General features: G+C 41.9%; 2 protein-coding genes across 2 annotated transcripts in view; both read left to right on the top strand.

Moving 5' to 3' along the window:
* Positions 1-27242, top strand: part of specc1 (sperm antigen with calponin homology and coiled-coil domains 1) — a 314251-nt gene that overhangs the window by 139633 nt on the left and 147376 nt on the right. The gene's annotated exons all lie outside the window — the stretch shown is intronic.
* adora2b (adenosine A2b receptor) overlaps positions 25626-27242 on the top strand; it is a 32942-nt gene continuing 31325 nt past the window's right edge. Inside the window, exon 1 of the mRNA XM_037688039.1 lies at positions 25626-25990. Within this exon, the coding sequence (XP_037543967.1) occupies positions 25671-25990 (320 nt within the window). The 5' untranslated portion in view covers positions 25626-25670. The remainder of the gene's footprint in view (positions 25991-27242) is intronic.

Genomic DNA, 27242 nt, shown 5'->3' with positions numbered 1-27242 from the left:
GATATATATATATATATATATACTTGTATATACAGGTATACTTGTATACCTGTATATACAATATTGTAAGCCAGCCACTCCAATAATTTGAGGAAATGATCCTTTCTAGTTTTAATATTGCTGAAAAGTATAGTTTTCTCAAATGATTAATGTGGCCACTGACCAGTGGGATGGCCAGAAATGAAGAATCTATGCTAAGTGGCCTCCCCCTTGGCTCCGCATTTGTGCCTCCACTCGCCATCTCTAGTCTTACTATGCAGTGTAACTTGTACACACTTGAAGATCTTGCACCAAAAACATGAAGGTTTACTTTAATTCCCTGTTGAATTGCAGTCCAGAAAAACACTCATGTCAAAACCTACAAAAATACAAACATTCACTGTTCATATTCTTCAGCGACGGGGTACGTACACAAGAGTACCGCTACTTCCTCTAATTTTTCTTCTTTAGGAAATAGACGCGCATCATAGTTTTTAAGAGATTACAGCTAAATCAGGCAGGGTACAGTTTACTGGCCTGGGACAGTGATTAGATTTAAAGTAAAGCTTTAAACTTGTCACGAACAAACAAGAGAACAACACTGAAATGCTTGCATAAATATGCAAAGGCATACATGGATTTAAATTATGAGTTTTTTCCTTTTGTTGATGTATTTTATTTGTTTTTGTTGTTGAGTGAACCTCCATGTGTGCTGCTGCCAGAATGAAGAGCTTCATATCTCCTCAACACCCGATGGTTAGTTGGTTTGTTTGTTTGTTTGTTCAGGTCCGGAATCTGACCCTAGCTTTCCAGGCGGCAGAGAGCATCGGCATCAAACCCTCCCTGGTGAGCTGAGCTACAGCTGACTTCACATGCACACACGCACAAAGAAAGAGAGTGAGAAACTTTTCAATTACACAAAATAAAAGTGATACAAGAATTTCTCGATATGAAGCTTGAGTACAGCAATTCCTCTGACGTCTGCCTTTTCCATTTTTTTGGTTTAGTAAAGTTTAACTTGTTTTATTAGTTACTGTTTGTGGCCTGCAGCCTGAGTTCCTGCTGTGCTCTAACCTGGAAAACACTTCAGATGTACAGTAGTAGGTTTTGATGAGTTTGGATAACTTGTGGACGCCTTTGCATGTCCTCAGAAATGTGATGAATAACCAGCTGATGTTACAATATTTAGAATGTAGATGCGTCATGGGAATCATTCATTTATGTTTTGTCCAAAAAGTTAAAAAAGTTACTGTCATGTTTACTTCCAGTGAAAGATGACCGTTGTCTTGAGCTTACAGTTCAAGTTAACTGCAATGTGATGTAAACACATTCCGTGACTTATCGTTACTTAAACATTAACAAGATGCACTCGGTGCTCAATAAATTCAGTTTTTCATTTACAACCTTTTATTAATATCAGTTTTATAACTGAAATGAACAAATGGTTTTAAAATAAAAGAGCAAATCATCAAATCGCTGCTCCATTTAAGACAAAAACGAAACATGGGCACCCCTCCAGTCCTGGATACAAGCAGCGAGTCGGTGCAGAATAGTTTCACATCCTCTCAGCTCACTGCTGTTATCGCTGCTCTTTAAGACCCGGCAGATCAGCCCTCTGAGTTGATGTCACTCGTGTTTGATTAGGTAAAGACTGACAGGCCTGACTGGTCGCAGGAAAAATTCATGACACAGGCAGTCTGTAGACAAGCGTGCTGTGTGTGGATGGATGACGTCTCGTTGAGAGAGGGTGCTGTCTCAGGAGGGGTAAGACGTATGAACGCAAGATGTCACTCATAAAACAATGTGCTGTTGAAGTCTCCAGAACCATTACCCAGAGATGATCGGGAGTCTGATCTTTTGAACCAAGATTCATCTCTGAGCATGGTATCACTCATCATCAGTCCATTCCTCCTGGTTATAAAACCACACCAAATGAAGCCAACTTCACTTGGAGAGCCTGTAGCTCGGTTGATGTTAGTCATCGAGACACGATGCAGGGTGACATTGTATTGTAAAAAGTCCAACACCTGTGTCTAGATGGGCAGGCACCAGTGTGATGAAGTTCTGTAATGGTTAGAGCAAAAAATCACCATCATCCATTGGCGTGGTTTGATTTAGATTACCTGAACCTTTTTCAACATGTGGATGCTTTCATGAACCCATTAATTCAAGCATCAGTCCACAATGACATGTGCACACCCCACATGCCAGACCACTGCACGACACAACCAGCCAGCTACACGCAAACTCACAATGTGACCCCATCAATCAAATCATTGACCTCCCCATCTCTGATTTGAATGTAAAACAAATTAGGTCCAAATTGGACCATTCCTTTTGGGTGCCTGTGTCTTTTTGTCAGTGAGCATATTCTTCAAATTCGGGTTAAAATTTTTTTTAGTAATCTAAAGGTTAAAAAAAAAAAAAACTTTGAATCAACAATGCTTTATAGTAAAATGAGCAAAAAGTATTTTGTCAATATGAAACATTGATCAACTTGTCGATTACAATTGCCTCATTGATCTTCTGCCACTTTCCTAACCATCCAACAGTTACTCTACATCAGTCAAGCCCTCTCGATTGGGTTCCACTGTCAGGCATCACCTTACATTCAATACTTTCACTTGATGAGATTTGAACAGTTTCCAATTGGTTTTGCTGTCTGTGGTTTTATCAAGAGAATGTCATGTGGTAGCAGTGGCAGCTCCTGAGCAAAAGATATTGGTGGAACGAACATTAATTTCCTGAAAATTTTTACAAATTGCGTTACATTTTCGGTGAAAAAAACACCCCAACAGATATATGTTGCTTAATATTTATTTTTTATTTTTATTTTATTTATTTTTAATATTTATTTATAAATTTTTAATTTATTGTTGTTGTTTTTTTGTGTGGGCAGCACGGTAACGCAACTGGTAGAGCTGCTACCTCTCAGCGAGCAGGTCCCTGGTTCAAATCCTGGTCCAGGGGCCTTTCTGAGTGGAGTTTGCATGTTCTCTCCGTGCATGTGTGGGCTTTCTCCGGGTACTCCAGTTTCCTCCCACAGACCAAAAACATGCATGTTAGACTGATTGATAACTCTAAATTGTCTCTGTGTGAGTGAGAGAGTAATGGTTGTTTGTCTCGTTTGTCTCTGTGGCCTTGTGATGGAATGGAGACCTGTCCAGGGTGTACCCTGCCCCTCGCACAGTGATAGCTGGTCATGGGCGCCGGTGACCCCCATGACCCAAGATGGAAGAAGCGGGTAAAAGATGGATGTTTTTTGTGTGTCTACAAAGTTTTTGCCTTTTTTCTCCCTCTCGCAGGTTGAGGGAGGCTGTGTCTTGTCAAGTTAAGTCAGATTTATTTATATAGCACATTTAAACAGGAACAGTTACCAAAGTGCTTAACAAAAAGATCACAGCATCAAATAAAAAGTAACAAGACAGAATTACAGCACATGGAATAAAAACATAAAAACACAAAACGTAATCAGCAACAGTGAAATACCAAATCACACTGTGTTAAATGTCAATGAGTACAAATGCGTTTTAAGGAGAGATTTAAAAACAGAGACTGAAGTGGCCTGTTGAATGTAGATGGGCAGATGATTCCAGAGTTTGGGGCCCATGAATGGCCCATTGGATTTCTAATTTGATTCGAAGTAATAATTCTGAAATAGTACTCCATATTAACACAGTTAGATGGGAGAAAAAAAGTTCAGTGAAGTAACTCTAAATATAAAAGTGAAAAATGACAATACAATATATCATCACTGAATCAAATAGAACATTTAAGTGGGGATCGAGCCCACAAATATTCAGTTACAAGACTACAGCTTCAACCATCAACCCACCACAGCCACACATGCAAGCCACAGAATTGTTTAAATAATCTCCTACCATGTTGGTGGAAATTTTCTGTCCTTTGACTTTCCTCTGTTCTTTTCAGTTTTCTTTTCTTGTCTCCTCTGTCCGCTTCAAATGGATTTTAAAACAGAATATATCCACTGTTGGTCTCAGCAGGTTTCACTGCAGTTATTCCTGGATTTGAGCTCACGTTATGTCTAGGTAGTTTGCATAAATGTGTTAAATCCACCTGAATGTGTCCACGCGGGACAGAAAATCAGACACCCCAAATGAAACTCTATTGGATCTGCCTGTTCTGATAACTGGCTGCACGTTCAGATCCGCTTGACGACCACGGAATGTTGAACGGTATTGCCCCATAACAGTAAATAAGGAAAAAACTGAGGATGAATCACTAAAATTAATTTAAATTCCACTTAAAATTATCAAAATAGTTGAAAACTACACAGATGAAAATAATACAGTACACCACAAGCTCAGTAATTAAGTCATTTACATTATTATTAGGAAGAACTACTTTGTGATGCAAATTATTTTTTAAATTTAGTTTCATGTGGTGTGTCTGATTTTCTGCCCCGTGGACACATTCATCTGGATTTAGTGCATTTATACGAATTGTTCCTAGACCTAACATACCATACCATACCATACCAATTTATTTATATAGCACTTAAAACAGCAACAAGGCCAACCAAAGTGCTGTACAAAAGAACACAAACATGCACAGCGGACAGGAAAACATAAAATAGAAATACAGATACAAATAGCAGCAGAAGCTAACTAAAATGGCCAACAGAGTAGAGAACAGACCGGACCAAAACAAATCACACCATGTTAAAGGCAAGCGAATAGAAGTGGGTCTTCAAGCGAGACTTAAAGACTGAGAGTGTGGGAGCCTGCCGGACACTCAGTGGCAACTCATTCCACAGTCGTGGACCTGCAACAGAGAAAGCCCTGTCACCTCTGAGCTTACGACGGGTTTCTGGGACTGAGAGAAGCATCTGGTCTGCTGACCTCAGAGAGCGCGGTGGGACATATGGCTGCAGAAGATCAGTGAGATAGGATGGGGCGGAACTGTTCAGTGATTTAAAAACATACATGAGAATTTTGAAATGGATCCGAAGGTGAATGGGTAGCCAGTGCAGGGAGGCCAAAACTGGCGTGATGTGCTCTCTATAGCCTGTACCAGTTAAAAATCGGGCTGCAGCATTTTGGACCAGTTGTAGACGAGCAATGGAGGACTGACTGATTCCAAACAGAAGTGAATTGCAGTAATCAAGCCTAGATGTTATGAAGGCGTGGATCACTGTCTCAAGGTTCTTTTTGTTGAGTATCGGCTTCAGCTTAGACAGCCGTCTCAGCTGAAAAAAACAGGATTTTACCATCATGTTTACGTGACTGTTGAGTTTTAAGGACGGGTCCATTATCACCCCCAGATTAGTGACCTTTTGTTTCTCTAGCGGGGCTAGAGAGAATAGGTCACTGTCATAGTTCATGAGTGAGCCACTGGGATGGAACAGCATGACTTCAGACTTCTTCTCATTGAAGCTTAAGAAGTTTAAAGCCATCCAGTCCCGGATGTCAGCCAGGCAGTCAAGAAGAGGCTGAATAGAGCGTGTGCCTCTGTGCCTCAGGGGGAAGTAAATTTGGCAATCATCGGCATAGAAATGAAAGGGTATGTCGTGTTTGCGGAAGATAGCACCTAGTGGCAGCAGGTATAAAGAAAAGAGAAGGGGACCGAGGATGGACCCCTGCGGTACCCCCCACTGGAGTGCGGTCGATGCCGAACTAAAATCTTTGATATTGACACAGAAGGTTCTGTCAGAGAGGTAGGACCCAAACCATTTAAGGGCTGACCCTGTGATGCCCACCCACTGCTCCAGTCTAGAAATGAGGATATTGTGGTCGATGGTGTCAAAAGCAGATGTAAGGTCCAATAGGACAAGCAGCACAGAATCACCTGCGTCTGTGGATATGAAAATGTCATTAAAAACCTTCAGTAGAGCAGTTTCAGTGCTATGGAGAGATTTGAAGCCAGATTGGAATAACTCAAGGATAGCGTGATCCCCCAAAAACTGTTTCAACTGAGACTCCACAATTTTTTCCAGTAGTTTAGAGGTGAATGGGAGTCTGGAGACAGGCCGGAAGTTGGACATGACTGAGGGGTCAAGGTTAGGTTTTTTCAGGAGGGGCTGGACAGCAGCATGTTTAAAAGTCTTTGGCACCACACCTGAGGATAAACTGCTATTCAGAATAGTGAGGATAAAAGGACCCAGGGTAGGAAAAACTTCCTTTAGTAGTCGAGGGGGGACCACATCAAAGGGGGAACCAGATGGCTTCATGCTGCACATTACCTGCTCCAGAGAGGACAGAGAGATGGGCTCAAAGTGGTCAAACACAGCCACGCACTGAGATGGGATGGACAGATCATGAGCTGGTGGAGAAATGAGTGCCCGGGTGTTTGCCACTTTTTCTAAAAAGAAATGGAGGAAGTTCTCACACAGCTCAGTTGAGGCTTCCAGAGGTGAAGGCTCACTGAGGTGTAGAACTGAGTTCAGGGTGGAGAAAAGAACATGGGCTCATATAACTCCACTGAAACCTGCTGAGCACAACAGTGGAGATATGTTGCTTCTAAATCTATTTGGAGCAGACAGAGGAAACCAGAACCTCAAATCAGAGGTTCCTGACCAACTCTGACCTCAAAATCTAATATGACCATCATACTTATAAAAAGTAGTGATGACAGCAGTAATAAATAAATTTTACTTCTGTCAGTTTGTATTTTGTAAAACAATTGCACACCCAGTACTTTGCTACCTCTATCAGAAAACATGGTGGTGCATGTCTTTTGATGAGAATATTGCAGAGAAATAAATACATGGTCAGCTTGTATTGCTGATAGGAGTTGTCCTGGTTAACTGAGCAGAGCAATTAGCAATTCCTACTGTATTTTGTTGTTTTGTTTCTTAGTTACAAGTAAAACACTGTTAGGATGAATCTGACATCACTCCCAGGTCCAGGTTTTGGCTTTCAAGGTAACTGGAATGCAGCTATAAAGTTTGACAAGAAATGGTTTTAAAAAAATTAACTTGACTTTTAATTGAACTTTAACTTGAATTTGAATTGAAAAGGGTGCAACTTTTGTAGAGTTTTAGATTTGTTGATTCAGTTTTTGTTTGGTTCATGAGCTCAAAACCAAAGTATAACAAGATGCTTGCATCTTCAGTAAGATGTAATTAGGTCTGATGGCGCTTGGATTGTAACAAGAACAATCATATGATTTAGCAGCCACAGTTTTTACCATTGCTACATTTCTTAGTTTGAGAAATATTTAGTTTGCTGATACTAATTACCACAAACCATACATTAGAAAATGGTAAATCTGGCTGTTTACTGTCAGATACCTTATATTTGTATTCTAATATTTAAATGTTTTATAAGTATTGAATATCATTAAACAGTCATAAAACCTTAAACTTAGATCTTTAAGGTCATAAAGGTCATAAACTCTTGACCGGAAAGGAGAAAAAACAGCTGTGTCACGTTCACACAAAGCCTTTGTTTGCAGATTTTTAAACATGTCAGTAAGTGTCGAACATCAAGCACATTCTCTCCAAGACAAACATGTAAAACAAACAAGCTTTACTGGAACAATCTTGGTTCAACAGCTTGTTGGAATTCAATTTTCCAGATCTACTTGTCTGCTCATACAGACAAAAACTGTATTTGAAATGTGTGTTTGTAAACTACAGTGTTATCCTTTCATCTGTGTAAGAACCCCTCTGACAGCTTTATGATTTAAGGGAGAATATTGGAGGCAGATGATGGGGCTACAGTTTAAAACTCAAAATTAGTCTCTCTGATGTGACTTTAAAAATACAAGTATCGGTGTAACAACCCATTTACTCTAAAACTAGAAGCTTGACCACAGCAGTTAAGTGAGTTCAGCTTAAATGTTTCACTCAGACTAAAGTTCATGTTTTGATCTCGTATTGTTTCCTATTACGCATTTGTGGTTGTACGATTGGTTTCGGAAGAATCGTTCCCATGTCCGTGACTTAAAAATACAAAACAAATCAAATGATTACAAGATGACTGACTTAGACTTTTCCCCCCTCGTCTGATAATAAAAAACTTAAACACGAACCATATGACTTGTCCCAGAAAGAAGCACCAGCACTGAAGACTGTGGTCTTATTGAAGTGAAGCCTCTGTGGAAATAAGAATCGACAGAAGCAGCTTGACATGGATTCAAGATGAATCCTGTGGGTCACTCTGACTCCTCACCACACAGCTGAACAGAGACTTCTACTACTTCACGTCAATTCAATTATTTATATAGCACCAAGTCACATCAGAAGTTGTCTCAGGGCACTGAACAGAAACATTCATACATAAAAATAATAAATGAACATTATTTATTTGAGGAGCAGACTGATTTGCATTTAACTCCATCACAGAACTCTCATCTTGATCAAGCATGAAGGCGACAGTGGAAAGGAAAATCTCCCTCATGAGGAAGAAACCTTTAGCAGAACCAGGCTCAGAACAAGCAGCCATCTGCTTCAACCAGCTGGGTTTGAGAGGAACAGATACACAATGGCAAGTCAAGAATCACATGTTAAGATAGAAATAGTATCAAATGAAAAGTATTCAATTTTAACAATTCATTTAAGGAAATTCTGTCAATTTGTCCTCCAGTAGGCTAAGCTTATAGCAACATAACAAGCCAACCCTAACTATAGGATTTATCAAAAAGGAAAGTCTTCAGCCCAGTCTTAAAACTGGACAATGTGTCAGCCTCATGGACAGAAACTGGAAGTTGGTTCCACAAGAGATGAGCCTGCGAACTGTTAGATATGATCTCTCCCACTAACTCCAGTTAAGACTCTGGCAGCAGCATTTTGGCTCAACTGAAGATGTTTTAAAGAAGTATTTGGACACCCAGATAATAAACCATTGCAATAGTCCAGTCTAGACGTGACAAATACATGGACCAGTTTTTCTGCATCATTTTTAAATAAGATGTTTCTAATTTTAGTGATATTACACAGGTGGAAGAAGGTGGTTCTAGTGATGTTTTTAATGTGGAGGATAAAAGACATGTCCTGATCAAAAATAACACCAAGATTTTTAACATTAGAGCTGGATGCCAGATTAATGACATCCAAGGAGGGCGAAAGACTGAAAAATTTATTCCTAAGATGCTCAGGTCCAAAAACTAAAACCTCAGTCTTGTCTGTATTCAAAATCAGAAAATGTAGGGTCATCCAGGTTTTTATATTTTTAAGACATGCTTGTAGTCTAAGTAACTGATTGGATTCATTGGGTTTCATGGACAAATATAACTGAGCATCATCAGCATAACAATGAAACTCTATCCCATGCTGTTTAATAATTACTACTACAATAAAGTCCATTCCACATTAGGAATTTTCCTAATTTGTTCTGACTTCCTAGCCACATGTGACAAGAAATCAACAAATAAACCCCTTAGCATGATGCTCCCATCATTGTCTTTGACTGTTGAGAGCTCTAATTAAAGGATTCGCATTCCTTGATTTCTTAAAGAATGCACATTGCTCTCTGCCAGTTGTAGATGTTCACTCAGTGATTACTTTTTAAGAGTTTTAATAAACTGTCTATTGGTTTATAAGATATTTTGCTAACATCCATCCATCCATTAGCTTTACCCGATTTTTCCTTTTTTGGTCGTGGGGGTCACTGGTGCCCATATCCAGCAATCATTATGCAAGAGGCAGGGGACACCCTGGACAGGTCTCCAGTCCATCACAGGGACACAATATAGACAAACAACCATTCACTCTCTCTTTCACACCTAGAGACAATTTAGAGTTACCAGTCAGCCTAACATGCATGTTTTTGGTATGTGGGAGGAAACCGGAGTACCTGGAGAAAACCCACACAGCACGGAGAGAACATGCAAACTCCACCCAGAAAGGCCCCTGGCTGGGTTTTGATCCAGCAACATCTGCAGCACTGTGTCTCCTTTAACAGACAAACTGAGGCAAACTTATTATTAGCCGCCCTTCACCGTTTAGTGTTTGCCAATGACAATGTGATTTTCAGCTCCTGCATTCTGTCACACAAGGTTGAGAAAAGTTCTGTTATGTGTCTTTTGGTGAAAAATGTTTTCCCCACATCTGGTTTTCTCAACTTTATAGATGTTTTGTTTTTCTGTATGTCCTGTGAACGTCATGTTCAGGAAAATGTATTTGGTTTCTTTCACAAGTTTATGACTTCCTCTTAAACAACATGAGATGTTTGTTCCCTCACACAGCAGGACTGAGGTCACCAGTTATGAAAATATGATGGTAACTTAAGGGACTGAAGTAGAAAACTGTCGAACTGCACGATCTACAGAAGGTCCTAAACTGTGAGTGTTCAGGAAAGAGGTTATAAGTTCAACAAGCAAAAAGAAAAAAAAAATCACAAAAATCCCTTTTTTCCTGCCTGACACAATATTATCTCTGCAAAGAAACCTTTTTTTCTGAACAGTGTAAGGAAAACAACAAAGTAAACCCAATTTCTGGGCAAGGTCCGTGTTATTGTTTGATGCAGACACCTGTCTTCACAAACCAGAGAAGATGATACTGTAGTTCAGTTGTAGTTCAGTTGTAGTTTTTACTTTTCTTAATGAGAGAAATGGACATGGGATTGTCCTGCCAGTAATTTAAATCTTGGTTGGAGTCAGAGCCATTCTCATGAAGCTGAGCATCATCAGTAACATCTGTTGTCATCAATGGCCAAAGAGATGCATGATGCAATCTGAACAGCTGCATCCAGCTGTGCCAGCACATCATCTGTTAATATTTCAGATTTTATGCTTGCTGTTGAAGCTGACATGGGGATTTGTTTGATTTTTTTTTCACACATATTGTGTTGGACAGCACGGTGGCGCAACTGGTAGAGCTGCTGTCTCTCAGCGAGCAGGTCCCTGGTTCAAATCCTGGTCCGAGGGCCTTTCTGGGTTGAGTTTGCATGTTCTCTCTGTGCATGTGTGGGTTTTCTCCGGGTATTCCGGTTTCCTCCCACAGACCAAAAACATGTATGTTAGGCTAATTGGTAACTCTAACATGTCCCTAGGTGTGAGTGAGAGAGTGAATGGCTGTCTCGTTTGTCTCTATGTGTCCCTGTGATAGACTGGAGACCTGTCCAGGGTGTACCCCGCCCCTCGCACAATGATTGCTGGACATGGGCACCGGTGACCCCCGTGACCCAAAATGGAAGAAGCAGGTAAAAGATAATGGATGGATGGATGGATGGATGGATGGATGGATGGATGGATGGATGGATGGACAGACATATTGTGTTTTTATTTTCCATTTAATAAAGTCTCAGCAACAGTATAAGCACTCCTTCAGGACTGTCCCGTCACTAAAATCCACGATACGTTGAGTGAACATTCAGCATGCTGCTGGGCTGTAACAGTCTTTGTGATGAGGAGGATGGATCTGTTCTAATGGGCTTGCAGTTCGCTTAATTTACTGCTCTCTGCTCGACTTCAGCAGATGACGTTGCTCTAAAGAGATGTAGTGCAGAGCGCTTCACATTGCTACTTTTAACTAATTTGACCATTTCAGAGCAAATGATGCAAACAGGTTTTGAACTGCCTGCTGGAAGAATTAACATAAATGTCTCTGTCCATTCATATTTAAAATAGTTTTCAGCATTAACTTTTCTTATTCTGGAGCACGACATGCTGTCTCTTCCTCTCTGCTCCTTCTCAACTCGTCTCTGGTGAGAGCTTGCTGCACCGTGCAGGGAAAACTAAAGATTTGATTGGCTCATTAACTGACTGATGTTGTTACTGTAACACCTGAAGTGGAGTGAACCTCCAAAACACACCTGCTTCTCTGCTTGGCTCTGCACCCAAGCTGTCTATCGCTGGAAAAATGCTCCATGAAAGTGATCTATTTTCCAATTGGGCACGGGTCTGGACAGAACCATCAATCGATACGGATCTGGACCCATGTCCACCTATTAGTGACCTCGGATCTAGGAGAATAGAGTCCTAATCAAACCACCAGCTCCAGCCATAGACTTTAACATTAAAGAACCCAGTTTGACGGAAAGCCAAGCTCTTATCAAGAATGCTAGAACCAGCTCGGCGCCTGGACTCAGACGGACCTGATTTAAATTTTGCTGAGGTATTTTGTTTGTGCTGTGGATGAGCAATTTAATTTATCCATTTGCACTCAACAAAATAGATTGCAAAAAGATAAATTAAGACACCAACAGCTATTAAATCCATCCATCCATCCATGCATTATCTTTACCTGCTTATTCCATTTTGGGTCATGGGGGTCGCCAGTGCCCATGTCCAGCTATCACTGTGCGGGGGGTGGGGTACACCCTGGACGGGTCGCAAGTCCATCACAGGGCCACATAGAGACAAACGAGACAAACAACCATTCACTCTCTCACTCACTCACACCTAGGGACAATTTAGATTTACCAATCAGCCTAACATGCATGTTTTTGGTCTGTGGGAGGAAACCGGAGTACCCGGAGAAAACCCACGCATGCACGGAGAGAACATGCAAACTCCACCCAGAAAGGCCCCTGGACAGAGGTTTGAACTAAGGACCTGCTCGCTGAGAGGCTGCAGCTCTACCAGTTGCGCCACCGTGCTGCCCCGCTATTAAATCCATTAAAGTTTAAACTTTTACAACCATGTGTTGCTGAGTTATCTTGTAAGTAGGGTGACAAAAGCCATGTTTGCATGTTTAATTTACATCACACACAGCCTATATGATGAGAGCACTCACTGCTTTCTTTACAGCCATTAATTATGTACCAGATATTAATAGATGTCTGGCATGCATAGTAGACTTTTGAAAAGCAAAATAAACATGGGACATTATTTTTTTAGGGAGACGAGAGGAAAGTGGCCAAAAATAATGGTTCTGTACAACATGAGACACCTGTGGCCTCGTGTACAAAGACCTGCGTGACGTTTAAACTGAGTAAACAGCAAGCTCATAAACAAATCCAGATGTATGAAATGGTGCACACGCATGAATATAAGCACATTTCTTGTGTTCGTCCTGATCAAGGTGGAGTTAGGAATACCAGATACCTTCCCTTGACACACTTTCATTTAAATATGCAAATAGATACAAATATGTCCTGCACATGTGATTCTTGTCTATGTACAATCAAAAATCATGTCTACACCTGTCACTGATAGCAGATCATATTGATCTCGACAAGTTTATACTGGATGTTACCACTAACGTGAATTACGCACATTGTTGTAAATGAATGCGACGGTGTGAGGCTTTGTAAACTTTATGCGTTTATTGACTTAACTACTGTAAACACAGAGAGGCATTTGGTAGAACAAAATTAAACTGGTTTAATCAGAAAAAAAGAAAAAACAGGAAGTTTCTCATTTAAACCAGTGGTTCCCAACCCTGGTCCTTGAGGAACACCATCCTGTATGTTTTAGTTGTTTCCCTGTTCCAACACACCTGATGCAGTCATTTAATTACTTACTCGTGTTCTGCAGAAGCCAATTACCCATTTATTAAAATCAGGTGTGTCGGAGCAGAGAAAAAACTAAAACATGCAGGATGGTGTTCCTCAAGGACCAGGGTTGGGAACCCCTGACTTAAACCACTGAGAAGTAATGATGCAGAGAAGACAGGATGGTGGCAGGTGCATGGGCTCAGTGTGCATCAAGATTATAATTGGATAAAATAATGATACATTGCCTCACAGTGAAGATCCTATCTCACACAATGCCTGTTTGTAGTTTTGTTCCCAACCAGCTGTTCATTTTAATGAATGAATGAATGAATGAATGAATGAATGAATGAATGAATGAATGAATGAATGAATAATCTTTGTGTTGAACCAGGCCATCTTGCAGCATTTTTGATTAGTTGCATTTGCACATCACACATTTAAACTGGCTTCAAAGGCTTCCTGTTAACAGAAATGTACTCATCGTATTGTGGTGCTTTTAAAGTAATGTGTGCGCAGTTGATGGCACCAATTACGTCTGAAAAAATGAGCCCTTGCTGCAAACTGCTCTTTAATGTTGACCAGTATGGGAATTTAATATACATGGCTGGCATATGAATAATTCCACTCAACACAGCTGACACGATTCTCTTCTGCTTACACACACTGTGCTGTTTGCAATATCCTATAATGTAGCTAGTCAATTCTTAAAAGCATTTCCTGCACCACTTTGCCCATGCTTCAATACCAGCTCATGTAAATGCATGAAGGTTATATTATTGTTTAGTTTGTGTCTCTGGTGTGTACAATAATTGTTTTCTAAATCTCGCCAATGACCAATAATGGTTGAAAAGTCCAGATGCCAGCTATGAAATTGGCATGAGGCTACACGGTTATTTCACTATAGATACATTTTTAAATTGTACGTCACATTTTTGAGTGTACTCTGCTTTTGTGCAACTGCAAATTCCAAAGAGTTGTGATGTTATGAAAAAGAGAATGTAATCGTTTACTGTTCTAATAAACTCATGTTTTATGTGTCCCATTTTTGTTGGATGGAGCATTCTAGCTGTTCAACAGTACTGGCCTCGATCTTTGATGGATTTTTTGATGGATGGGATAAATGTTCTAAAACTTGTATATATCTTTCTTGATGTCCAAGCTGCCCATGCCATAGGCACTAATGAACCCTCATAACATCAGAGAGACAAACTTTTGGACTTTGAATTATCTCCCTTCTCACTCTGGAGGATGTAACAGTCAAGGCTTTCAAACAGACTTTTTAATTTTATCTTGTCTGACCACAGAACAGTTTTCTGTTTTGCCTCAAATTGTTTTAAATGACCTTTGATCCAAAGAAGAAAGCAGCATTTCTGGATGGTGTTCAGGCATGGCTTCTTCACAGCATGATAAAGCTTTAACATTTGGGGATGACTGTCAAAGATCTGATGGCAGAGGATCCTACACACAGACTCAGAAAAGTTTTTAAAATATTTGAGTAAATAAACAGCTTCTGTCGTCTCAGGTCCAGGGGCAGGAACTGTATCTAAAATGATACAGAGGGGAAAGGTTAGTGTTTGACAGAATAACGAGTAGTTATCTGAATACAGACGGTCTGATGAAACACTAACCTTTCTTGTTGTAACGGGACACTCCAGCGGAGACACAGAGCTGCAGAGACCAAGGGAAATCCAGAGGCGTAGTCGAGGATGAGCAGGGTTCATACATGAGATCAGAAGAGGAGACAGTACCGATAGGGAGAGGCGCAGGCGAAATCCAAAAACAGGCATAGGTCGTCAACAAGGTCAGAAGGCTGAGGCAACCAAAGTGACAGGCAAAAAATGTGGTTGAGGGAAACAGGCGTGGATCAAGATTAAAGAGCTGTGAACAAGAAGAGTACGCTGGATAACTGTGGCTGGAAGCAAGTAGTTATCCAGCGTACCACGTCGTGTTCAAGACAGCTGAGACATCGCCCTCGGTATAAAATATTTATTTGACAAACAGGAGTTACAAGTATTCAGAGACAAACAATTACATTTGTAAAATATATGCATATATTCGGAGCATTAAAAGAACGAACCGTCTCGGTTTGGTCTTCCCCGGAAATGCTCGCTGGGCGTGTGTCATTTCCGGCTTTTATCAATGTTTGAGAAGGCTAGCTCTTCTGATTGGTTTAGCCCTTCGGTTGCCATGGTTACGGATCTAGCCCGCCCCCTGAAGGACGTTAGTCTACATTCTACAGATAAGAAGTTTATGGCTCACTGAAATCGGTTCTTTGTTTTAGCTCTGTTTCAGTTTAACTTGGTTATACCTTAGTGATACCAAATGATCTTGAGTTAAAGTTATTTTCTTTCTAGGAATAATTAATAACTATTAATTATTAACTAACTCATGTTTAGGTGTTTTTAATTGATCCCTCTGACTTATACTTGTGTTTTAGTTCAGTTGAAGTCACCCCACTTTACTGTGAAGATTAAACCTGTATTCTCTCATCTAAACTGACCCATCATCAAACAATGGTTAAACGATTAAATGCTAATTATTATTATTAAGAGAGAACCTGAGGGATTTTATTTAGTCAAACTATATTAAGTCTAAATTAAAGAAATGTGTTCTAGCTTTATTTATGTTAGTCAGTCTGCTATCTGGCATGATTTGATTGCTTGCAATATATCAAATGTGAACTTGTAAAATTATCATTAGCTGATATAAGATTATATGTAAAGGTAAAATAGTTAGAATTAGTAAACATGTTCTATAAATATAGTTCAACCCTGGAAGAAAGACACACACACACACACACACTTTGTATAACATGACATTTGAATGCTTGATAGGAAATATAAAAAGGTATACAAATATGAAATCCAACACTGTCAAAGATCTGATGGCAGAGGATCCTACACACAGACTCAGAAAAGTTTTTAAAATATTTGAGTAAATAAACAGCTTCTGTTGTCTCAGGTCCAGGGGCAGGAACTGTATCTAAAATGATACAGAGGGGAAAGGTTAGTGTTTGACAGAATAACGAGTAGTTATCTGAATACAGACGGTCTGGTGAAACACTAACCTTTCTTGTTGTAACGGGCCACTCCAGCGGAGACACAGAGCTGCAGAGACCAAGGGAAATCCAGAGGCGTAGTCGAGGATGAGCAGGGTTCATACATGAGATCAGAAGAGGAGACAGTACCGATAGGGAGAGGCACAGGCGAAATCCAAAAACAGGCATAGGTCGTCAACAAGGTCAGAAGGCTGAGGCAACCAAAGTGACAGGCAAAAAATGTGGTTGAGGGAAACAGGCGTGGATCAAGATTAAAGAGCTGTGAACAAGAAGAGTACGCTGGATAACTGTGGCTGGAAGCAAGCAGTTGATCTGGCAGTGTAGTGGAGAAAGCAGGAAGTATATTTACACCCAGAAACAGGTGGAAACTATCAGCAGCAATCAGAGTGAGAGGCGTGGCATGTAAAGAGGCTGGTTGAAGCAGCAGAGGAAAAACCCAGGAGAGCAGAGAAGAAAAAGTCAAACAGTGAACAGAGTGATGAGGAAAGAAAAAAACAGAGTGTAAACTATGACAGATCCCCCCCTTAAGGGCGGCACCTGACGCGCCCCGAGGTTGGTCCGGGTGAAGGCGATGAAAGTCCCTGATGAGGGACTTGTCGATGATGTGACTGGAGGAGGGGACCCAAGAACGTTCTTCTGGGCCGTATCCCTCCCAGTCGACCAGATAATGGACTCCTCGGCCCCATCTCCTGGAGCGGAGGAGTCTGTGCACAGTGTAGGCGGGTGCCCCATCAATGAGCCGGGTGGGTGAGGGTGGGGGGTTCTGGGGCGGGGTGAAAACAGGAGGGCAAAAAGGGCTTGATTCTGAATATGTGGAATAATGGGTGGATTCTCATGGACTTGGGTAGAGATAAACGGACAGAAACTGGGTTAATGACTTTGGATATGGGGAAAGGGCCAATAAAACGGGGAGCAAGTTTGCGTGATTCTACTTTTAATGGGAGGTCTCTGGTGGAGAGCCATACCTTCTGGCCCTCCTGATAAGTGGGTTGTTGAGACCTCCGCCGGTTAGCCCCTTTGACGTAGGCTGCGGAGGTCTCCTTGAGGGCTCATCTGATTCTCCGCCATACGCGTTGGCAGCGTAAGTCTGACTGGTGAGCAGAGGGCACTTGAGCTTCACGTTCCTCGGTGGTGATTAAAGAGGGCTGAAAACCAAAAACCGTGTAAAAAGGGGACAGACCAGTAGCAGAGGAAGGGACAGTGTTGAGGCCGTGTTCAACCCAGGAGAGGTTGGGGACCACTGGCTGGGATCTTTCTGACAGAGGATCCTTAGCTTGGCCTTGACCTCCTGGTTTGCCCTCTCCGTCTGGCCATCAGTCTGGGGATGAAAGCCAGAGGAGAGGCTAATGGAGACCCCCAGAAGGTCACAAAATTATCTCCAGAACTTGGAGACAAACTGAGGTCCTTTGTCAGAAATGATATCTGTGGGCAGACCGTGCAGGCGAAGGACCTCACGTGACATGATCCCAGCCAGGGTCTTGGCTGAGGGAAGAGGAACCAGGTGAAGCATCTTGGAGAAACAGTCAACAACCGTCAGGATGATGGTGTTGCCGGCAGAGGGAGGAAGACCAGTGATGAAATCTAGACTGATGTGGGACAATGGGCGTGACGGGATAGGAAGTGGACGGAAGAGACCAGAGGGGGGACGATGTGAGGACTTTGCTTGGGAACAGGCAGGACAGGATAAAACAAACACATCCTGGTTTAATGTGGGCCACCAGAACTGTGTGCGAACTAATGAAATAGTCTTAGAAAAACCAGGATGACAAACTAGGCGGGAGCTGTGGCAAAACTTGAGGACCTCCTGGACAAACTTAGGGGGTACAAATAATCGGTCAGAGGGACAGGCGGTTGGAGGAGGGTGCAACCGGTTGGCCTGTCATAGGTCCAGCTCCAGTTGAGTGACAGCCAGGTGGGCAGAGTTGGGAAGGATAAACTCCCCGGCAGGAGGAGGCGAGGAACAAGAATCCTCCTCCATGATGCGAGAGAGGGCATCAGGTTTTGTGTTCTTGTGACCGGGCCTATAGGTGAGGGCAAAGTTAAAACGGGTAAAGAAAAGTGCCAGTTCGGCTTGTCGAGGGTTGAGGCGTTTGGCCGACTTAAGGTACTCAAGGTTTTTATGGTCGGTCCAAACCTGGAACTGGATGCCCTCCAACCAGTGCCTCCACTCCTCCAGCGCCAGCTTAACAGCGAGCAGTTCGCGTTCCCCAACATCATAATTACGCTCAGCTGGTGATAGGCTTCTGGAGAAGAAAACACAGGGATGAATAACTCCTTCCTTATCCTGTTGGCGAAGTACTGTCCCCACACTAGACGCATCTAATTCAACAATAAATGGTACCTCTAGGTTGGGGGTATGGAGGACAGGGGCAGAAGAAAACAAGGTTTTTAATTTTTTTAAATGCTGCATCAGCTGCCTCTGTCCATAGGAACTTCTTCTTGGAGGAGGTGAGAACATGGAGGGGGTTAGCAATGAGGCTATAGTCTTTAATAAATCTCGGGTAGAAATTAGCAAACCCCAAGAACCTCTGCAGTCATTTCCGGTCTTTGGGTACTGGCCAGTCTAGTACTGCAGACACCTTGTCATTACTCATCTCAACTAAATTGGATGAAATCTTAAAACTGAGAAAAGATGTGGAGGACTGATGGAAATCACATTTTTCAGCTTTAACAAATAAATTATTTTGTAACAACCGGGTGAAAACAGATCTGACATGTTTTTTGTGTGAAGTTAGGTCCTTGGAGAAAATTTTAATATTGTCCATGTAAACAAAAATAAACGGATTTACCATGTCCCTTAGGACATCATTGACCAGAGACTGGAACACAGCTTGGGCGTTGGTCAAACCAAAAGGCATGACCAAATATTCATAATGACCATTGGGTGCGTTGAAGGCCGTCTTCCACTCATCTCCCTCACGTATGCGCACCAGATGGTACGCATTGCGGAGGTCAAGCTTGGTGAATACTGAAGCGCCTTGGATGAGGTCAAAGGTGAATGATATTAATGGAAGGGGATATTTGTTTTTTATGGTTATTTTGTTTAACCCCCTATAATCTGTGCAAGGCCTTAAGGATCCATCCTTCTTCCCCACAAAGAAGAAACCAGCTCCTGCTGGAGAGGTAGAAGGCCTAATGATGCCGGCTTGAAGCGAAGTCTTGATGTACTCCTGCATGGCTTCTTGCTCAGGAGTTGACAGAGAGTACAGGGCCCCTTTAGAGGGTGTAGAACCAGGAACCAAGTCAATAGGGCAGTCATAAGACCTGTGTGGTGGTAAAGAGGTGGCTTTGATTTTATTAAAAACCTCCTTTAAGTCACGGTACTCCTCTGGGACTTTAGAAAGATCTGGGTAAGTCTCTTTAATATTGTTCTTAGGCATGGAGGGAATGACCGCATCAAAAAGACAAGATGACAAACAGTTATCGGACCAACCCACAATCTCCTTCTGTTGCCAGTTAATATGTGGGTTGTGTTTTGAGAGCCGTGTGGCCCCTAGGACCACAGGAGAGTGGGGTGATTTGATAATAAAAAACTGCAAAGTCTCTTTGTGATTACCCCCTATGGTTAAAGTCACTGGTTCGGAGATTAAAGAGGAGTCATGAAGAGGGTGACCATCTAAGGCTACAATAGACAGTGGTTTAGGAGATTTAAACAGTTTTATTCCTCATTCTTGGGCAAACTGAAGGTCCATGAACTCAGAGTCGGCCCCAGAGTCGATGAGTACTTTAATGGAGGTGCAGGTCTTACCAGAAATGGACAGCTCAGCTGGAAACGTGAAGGGTGAGGAGATTACTGGATTATGTGTCTGACTCAGCAGCAAGGGCGTCAGAAGCATCGTAATGTGGGGGGACATCTCATGAAATCTCTAAGGGTCAAGCCACTCCACAGAGAAAACTCATTCTGACCGGAATCTTGTTATTTTGGTCACTACCCAAAATTTATGTCCATAGGTATCCTGATGCATGCTCAATAATCCAGGTGGAAAAATCCAAAAAAGTTCAATCTGGTCCTCTGAACAGTCAAAAAAAGGATATGTCCATAGGTGTGAGGATAGGAACATAGACTGACCATCAGAAAGCTTCTCCTTGCAGCTCATCTCCATTTTCACGACAATGGACCGGCACAACATCTGCCATACAGCAGAAGCTGCACCAATCCATCTGTTGATCTCATAGTCCATTCTTCCCTCACTAGTGAACAAAACCCCAAGATATTTGAGCTCTTCCACCTGAGGCAGCACCTCACTTACAGTCCGGAGAAGCTAGTCCACCCTTTCCAGCCTCATACCAGCCGCTTCACAATTGTTTGTGAACCACTCCAGTGAGAGCTGAAGATCACAACACTATGACGCCAGCAGGATCACATCATCTGCAAATAGCAGAGAATGACTCCCTCCATCCCTTGGCTGCAATGAGAAACTCTGTCCCCAAAGTTGTGAACAGAAGTTGTGGCAATTGGCAACCTTGTTGGAGTCCAACTCCCACCCTGAAGGAGTCTGGCTTACTGCAATGCAAATCCAAACTCTCAGTCTTGTATATGGACTGAATGGCCAGTAGCAACAGATCCCAAATCCCATAGTCATAAAGCACCTTTTATAGTGTACCTCAAGGAACATGGCTGAATGTCTTCTCTAAGTCCACAAAACATACACAGATGGGCACTAGATGTTCAAACTCCCATGCCTCCTCAATGATCTTTGTGAGGATAAAGAGTTTGTCCAGTGTTCCACAGCCAGAATGGAACATGCATTGCTTCTCTTGGGCGGCTGTGGCTGAATGGTTAGAGCAGTCGTCCTCCAATGCAAGAGTTGGGGGTTTGAATCCACCAGCAATCACATGCCCAAGTGTCCCTGGGCAAGACACTGAACCCCTCATTGCCTCTGAAGTGTGTCCCATCAGTGTATGAATGTGATCTAAAAGCACTGATTAGCCTCATTAGAATGATTTGTTCAATTAGCTTTGTAGTGATCTAGTAGAGTGCTGTATGAATGGGTAAATGAGGCACAGATTGTAGTGTAAAGCGCTTTGAGTATCTTGAAATAAGATAGAAAGGTGCTATATAAGTACAGTCAATTTACCATTTACCATTCCTGAATCTAAAGTTCAAACCATTGATTGGACTCTCTTCTCCAGCAGCCCTGAGTAGACCTTACCAGGAAGACTAAAAGGAGTAATGCCCCAGTAAATGGAACACACCCTTCAGTCTGCTTAAGCAATCCCCAGGTTTAGACAGACCAACCCCCAAGTCCCCAGAATCAGTTTCCTCTTTGAAAGACATGCCATTGAAATTGAAAAGGTCTGAGAATTATTTCTTCTGCCACCCGACATCACTAGTTGAGGTCAACAGCACTCCACCTCCACTTTTAGAAAAGTGCTGCTTTCCCCATCTCAGCCACCTGATGGTTTGCCAAATTCTTCTCAGAGGTGATGGAGAGTGTCTATCCAAGGCCTCACTGAACTATTCCTACATCCAAGCTATAGCCTCAGCAACAGCCTGACTACAGTCCACTTGGCCTGATGATACTCCTCAGCTGCCTCCAAAACCTAGCAGCCAACAAGGCCCAATAGAGGCCTCCTTCAAGTTGACCACCACCTGGGTTTGAGGATTGTATTCTGTTCTAATTTACATTTTACACAACAACCCAACTTTTTTAGGACTGGGGTTGTACATGAAGCTCCTGTTTAGGATCTGTCAAGCAAGTAGTTTCTAAACAGGAAGACTTAGATGGTTCAGTGCAACAAATTATTACCAGATTATTACTATCTTACTCTAAGATGCCATGTTTTTCTATTTTTTACAGGACATCACCGAGCTGATGAATACAGATAGGCCGGACTGGCAGAGTGTCATGCAGTATGTCTCTCAAATCTATAAGTACTTTGAGACCTGATGTGTCAGGAAGCTGGAAATGACGATCAGATGCATCACAGCTCCCTGTAGCTCCATCTTTCTGCGCTAAATCCTCCTTTCACACTGGCTGAAAGCTGCCGTGCTGACTGTTCATTTATATAACACAAGAAACCAAGGACCAAGGAGTTTAACCCTACAGATAGAAATTGGGGTAAAAAGTACATAGCCTTTTGCCCACAAAGCATTTTTTCCAAATGGATTTAGCTGCAAAGTAGCTTTGATTTCCACTTACCAGCAAAATGAAGAGCTGGGTGAAAACTGGTCCAATTTTTGAGTTTCTTGTATAAAAATGTTTTTTTTTTTTTTCTGTTGACACTTTTTTTTTATTTCTATAAATCACCATAATACATGGAACTATGAAGATGGTTGAACCTAACAATGTGCCAAAATGCAACTCAAACTATCTATGCATGATAGAGGCGTGACTTTTCGTCTCACTCAGATTGAGAGTAACTGAACAGAGTTTATTGTTTAATCTGAAGTTCTGTTTGAGAGCAGAAGATGTTTAAATGACACATGTGAGTTAAGCTGAAGTCTCATCACCTGGATCATCTTGAAGAAGCAGATGAGACTAAAAGTCATCGTCATATGTGATGTGAGACTGATTAGATCTGAGAATGTAAGAGTGATAAATAGTTTTGTGGAAATATTTTTCTGGAACCAGGCTGGTCTTTATGTTTGGCTGATTGAAGTCATCATGATGTTCCTCTACATGTCCCATCGACTCTCGCTGAAGAGCTGAAGCTGCTCTGTTTGTGTTTGACTTCGAATTAAGAGTTTCACATGTGAGAGAGCAGGACACGGTTGTTTCTGTGTGGTCCGGTTTGGACGTGTTTCCATTTTCAGACACCTGATTATTATTTGGAAAAAAAAAAAAAGTTGTATTTATTTATTTACATAATGTTGAAAATGAGGACAGAAATCTGTTGACTGATGTCAGATACTTTGGCTTTTGCTCAATAAAGATTGTAAAGATTTTCTTTAAATTGTTGTTGCTGCATTTTATTTCTGAAGTTGGAACACATGTGTGGGGAATGGTTCAGCATTGTGTGTGTGTGTTTTAAACACATTACTGCTCCATGAGCATTGAATAGCGTTCCCACTGTGCCATTAAAGCTTCGTGCCAGGACTGGAAAACCTTCCAGTGTGTTAAAACACAGAGGGGCTGCTGCTTTCCACAGCACACCTTTTGTTTCACTGTAACACATTTCTGTGGCCATATAGGTTCCCATGGAGTAACACTTAAAAGGACAATTCAACCATTTGGAAGTAAAGTTTAATGTACATGTTATTTATTGTCTGTAGATAACTTAATAAATAAACTCAGTTTGAAAAAAATGACTCCCTCGACGAGCTAATGGCTAGTCTGAGCTCACCTAGGTCAAATATGTTGCTGCCATTTTAAAACCATCCATCCATCCATTATCTTTACCCGTTTATTCCATTTTGGGTCATGGGGGTCGCTGGTGCCCATGTCCAACAATCACTGTGCGAGGGGCGAGGTACACCCTGGACGGGTCGCAAGTCCATCACAGGGCCACATAGAGACAAACGAGACAAACAAACATTCACTCTCTCACTCACACCTAGGGACAATTTAGAGTTACCAATAATCAGCCTAACATGCATGTTTTTGGTCTGTGGGAGGAAACCGGAGTACCCGGAGAAAACCCACGCATGCACGGAGAGAACATGCAAACTCCACCCAGAAAGGCCCCTGGACCGGGGTTTGAACCAGGGACCTGTTTGCTGAGAGGCAGCAGCTCTACCAGTTGCGCCACCGTGCTGCCCCATTTTAAAACCACTCGACTCAAACATGTTACAACAGTTGGTTTGTTATTTTGATTAGCCCATGATCTACAGCAGCATGCATGCACAGCTGTTCACGAGAATTATTATTAGCAGCAGTTATAGCACTTCTGGTGCAGCCTGACCCACTTCCTGCAGAAATGTGGTAATATTCCTTCAGGAATAACTAAGTCATGCTAAACTGATGATGTTACATGTGTTTGCAGATAAGCTCTGGCATCAAATGCTATAAAATCCTGAAGACTGAAGTTGTTTTAAGTCGGTAAATATCTTTTTGAAGTGGGTGTGAGCATGAATTGTATTGATGAGCTAATAACAGCTGGTCCAAGTGGATCCACATCAGATTATTGTCTTAAAATGAATTCAGGTTTTTAACATTTCTAAACTGTTTTTTTTTTTTGTTTTTTTTTTTTTGCAAAAGCTGTTATTAAGACCTTTACATGATTTTTAGATTATGATTTTTCAGCGTGGAAGAACCACCATAAAAACCTTAAAATTGTTTTAAGACTTCTACAATTTACTTTATCTAGTTAGCTCATTTATCCTAAACTCCATTTCTTCAAACTGAGGCTGTTCAAAAAGCTACTGGTAAGATATTAACTTTTAACAGAACCCCACTTTAAAATGGTTTATATCCCTTGTAATATGTGCAGGGACTTCAGAGGGTTACAGACAGATCAGTGATGTGTCCGTGTTTCATTAATGAAGAAACTTGTCTGATCAAACATCTGATAATCCCATCAGTTTCAGTTTTTTGCTCCCACGCACCCACCTTCTTATTAGTTTACCTGATTTACATACAAGTAATTTTCTTTAATTGCTCCTTTGTTCCCATCAGGTTGTGACTGTGTGTTCAACTCCAGACAGAGCTAAGAAATCAAAGCCCGGTTTGTGTGTGTGTGTGTATGGGGGTGGGGGTGGGGGGGGGGGGGGTGTAAATGAATGAAACTGAGTCCACAGCTCGTGTCAGTCCTAAATGATCTGCTCACATCCGAACAGCGTTGACACGAGACAGGAAGGAAACCGTGAGTTTTATAACCTCTTAATTGGCGCGTAATTACGCACGGTGACGCTCGCTTGGAGTTCCACTTTTACGCTGCGCTTCTAACAGCATGCGTGCGTGTGTGTGCGCGTGCGTATGCCGGGGCGTGGCCTCTGTGTGAGCGAAAGCCCCACAGACAGTCTGATGGAAGTTGTGTGTGCGTGAGACTGTGCATGGGAGCAGAAGCCGCTCAGACGCTGCGCTGCTCGGTCGCTGCCGGAGTGAAAACATCCAGAGATGCGCAGACGCATTAAGGTGAGTCCCACTCATGTTCACAAGGACAAGTGAAGAATACAGATTTCATCCCATTTACATCTTTTTTTTTTCCCTCTCTTCCAACTTGTTCCAAAATTGATGCCCTCACTTTCCAACAGATGGCAGATTGCGCAGCCACTTGTTGCGGAGGATTCCTGGATTACAGCGCAGAGACTTCTTCTTGTTTTTGTTTACTCCTCTGGGACTAGAAGTGTTGCGGATGGTGCTCCATGTAACCAGCAGCCTGCAGGTTTTAGTCCAGACTTTGCTGAGATGAAGGCGTACTACATCGTGATTGAAGTAGTCATTGCGATCCTCTCCATATTCGGCAACGTGCTGGTGTGCTGGGCTGTGGCCATCAACAGCACCCTGAAGAACGCCACCTTCTACTTCCTGGTATCCCTGGCCGTGGCTGACATCCTGGTGGGCTGCCTCGCCATCCCCTTCGCCATCATCATCAGCGTCGGCTTGCCCCTGGACTTTTATGGATGCCTCTTCCTCGCCTGTTTCGTCCTGGTACTCACCCAGAGCTCCATTTTCAGCCTCCTGGCCATTGCCATCGACAGATACCTGGCTGTGAAGATCCCACTGAGGTGAGTCCTTCAGAGTTAACAGTTCAGGTATGAAAATAATAAGTACAGTCTTTAATCTTATCAAGCTGAGCTCTAATTAACCGAAAGTCTGACAAATGTGCAGGTCCAGCTGTTTCATCATCAGCTTACAGTCCATTTAAGTGTTGGATTATTTGTTTCCTGGTGCTGCCACATCTCAGATCAGTTTCCTGCATGTGAAAAATAATTATCTGAAGGAATCGTAATCAGAAAAGCACAAATAAAATCTGGACATAAAGACTTTAAGATGGTTGTTTTAGAGCTCGTCTTCATTCTGGCAACAAATGAGCTGCAGCAGCAACAGTCTGATGTGTCGTGGACATTCCTTCAGTGGATCAGTAAGTCAGAGGACCGTGTGGGCTTTATCTCTGATCTGCTACGGTTTGTTCAGACATCAGCAGATCTGCATGCAAACATTCAACATTAAAGTGACGACGTGACACGAGAACAGCTTTGGGTACAAATAAGACTTCTTTGAGTCCAGATCCACACCAAGGTCCACCACTTTGGGACCATTTAATCAACAGTAAGCAAAGATTTGTCTTCATGGCAGCACGAGGTGCTCCAGAATCTGGTTGAATTTATCAAACTTTCACTGAGGAGTAAATGTGTGCAGCTCCCTGTCTTCTCTCTGAGAACAAGCTGGTGACTCTTTTAATCCAAAGTTTCAGAAATAAACAAAAGTGCAACTTTTTCTTCATCTTTTGTGGATGAGTCAGCAACTTTTAGGGGTTTGAACTTGTGTTTGCAGCGGTGAATTTATCCAGAGTTCTGTTTAAAGCAGCGCTTCTGAGTCAGGCTGGGACTTTCACCGTCTGGTTTAAAGATCAGAACCATTCATACCAGTTTGTAGTGTCATCCCTTCTCTACAGACTGTCAAACATTTATTCTGTTTAATCAGAAAATCCTTTGGGAGTTGTATTTTACAGCCAGATGTGCAGCTCAAGTATTTTGTGTTCCTGATGTGGACAGATAAATAGATGCCAAATGTTGTTTTTAATTGATTTTCTTTTATTTTACTAGTTTTGTTTCTCATGTTCCAGTTTTGAAACACAGTACTGCAGGCAAACTTTTTTTTGGTTTTAATTTAAAGAACATTTCATTTAAATAATTTTAAGCTGGAAGGTTTCTTCCCATTAAAAGCGAGTTGTTTCTTTCCACCGTCACCACCGTGTCGCTCACGATGAAGGATTGGGGGAATTTATATATATATATATATATATATATATATATA

Source organism: Nematolebias whitei, chromosome 14 (genome assembly GCF_014905685.2).
Source record: "Nematolebias whitei isolate Nwh7 chromosome 14, NemWhi1, whole genome shotgun sequence".
Classification (NCBI taxonomy): Eukaryota; Metazoa; Chordata; class Actinopteri; order Cyprinodontiformes; family Rivulidae; genus Nematolebias; species Nematolebias whitei.
This window is presented reverse-complemented; position numbering and strand designations above follow the sequence as displayed.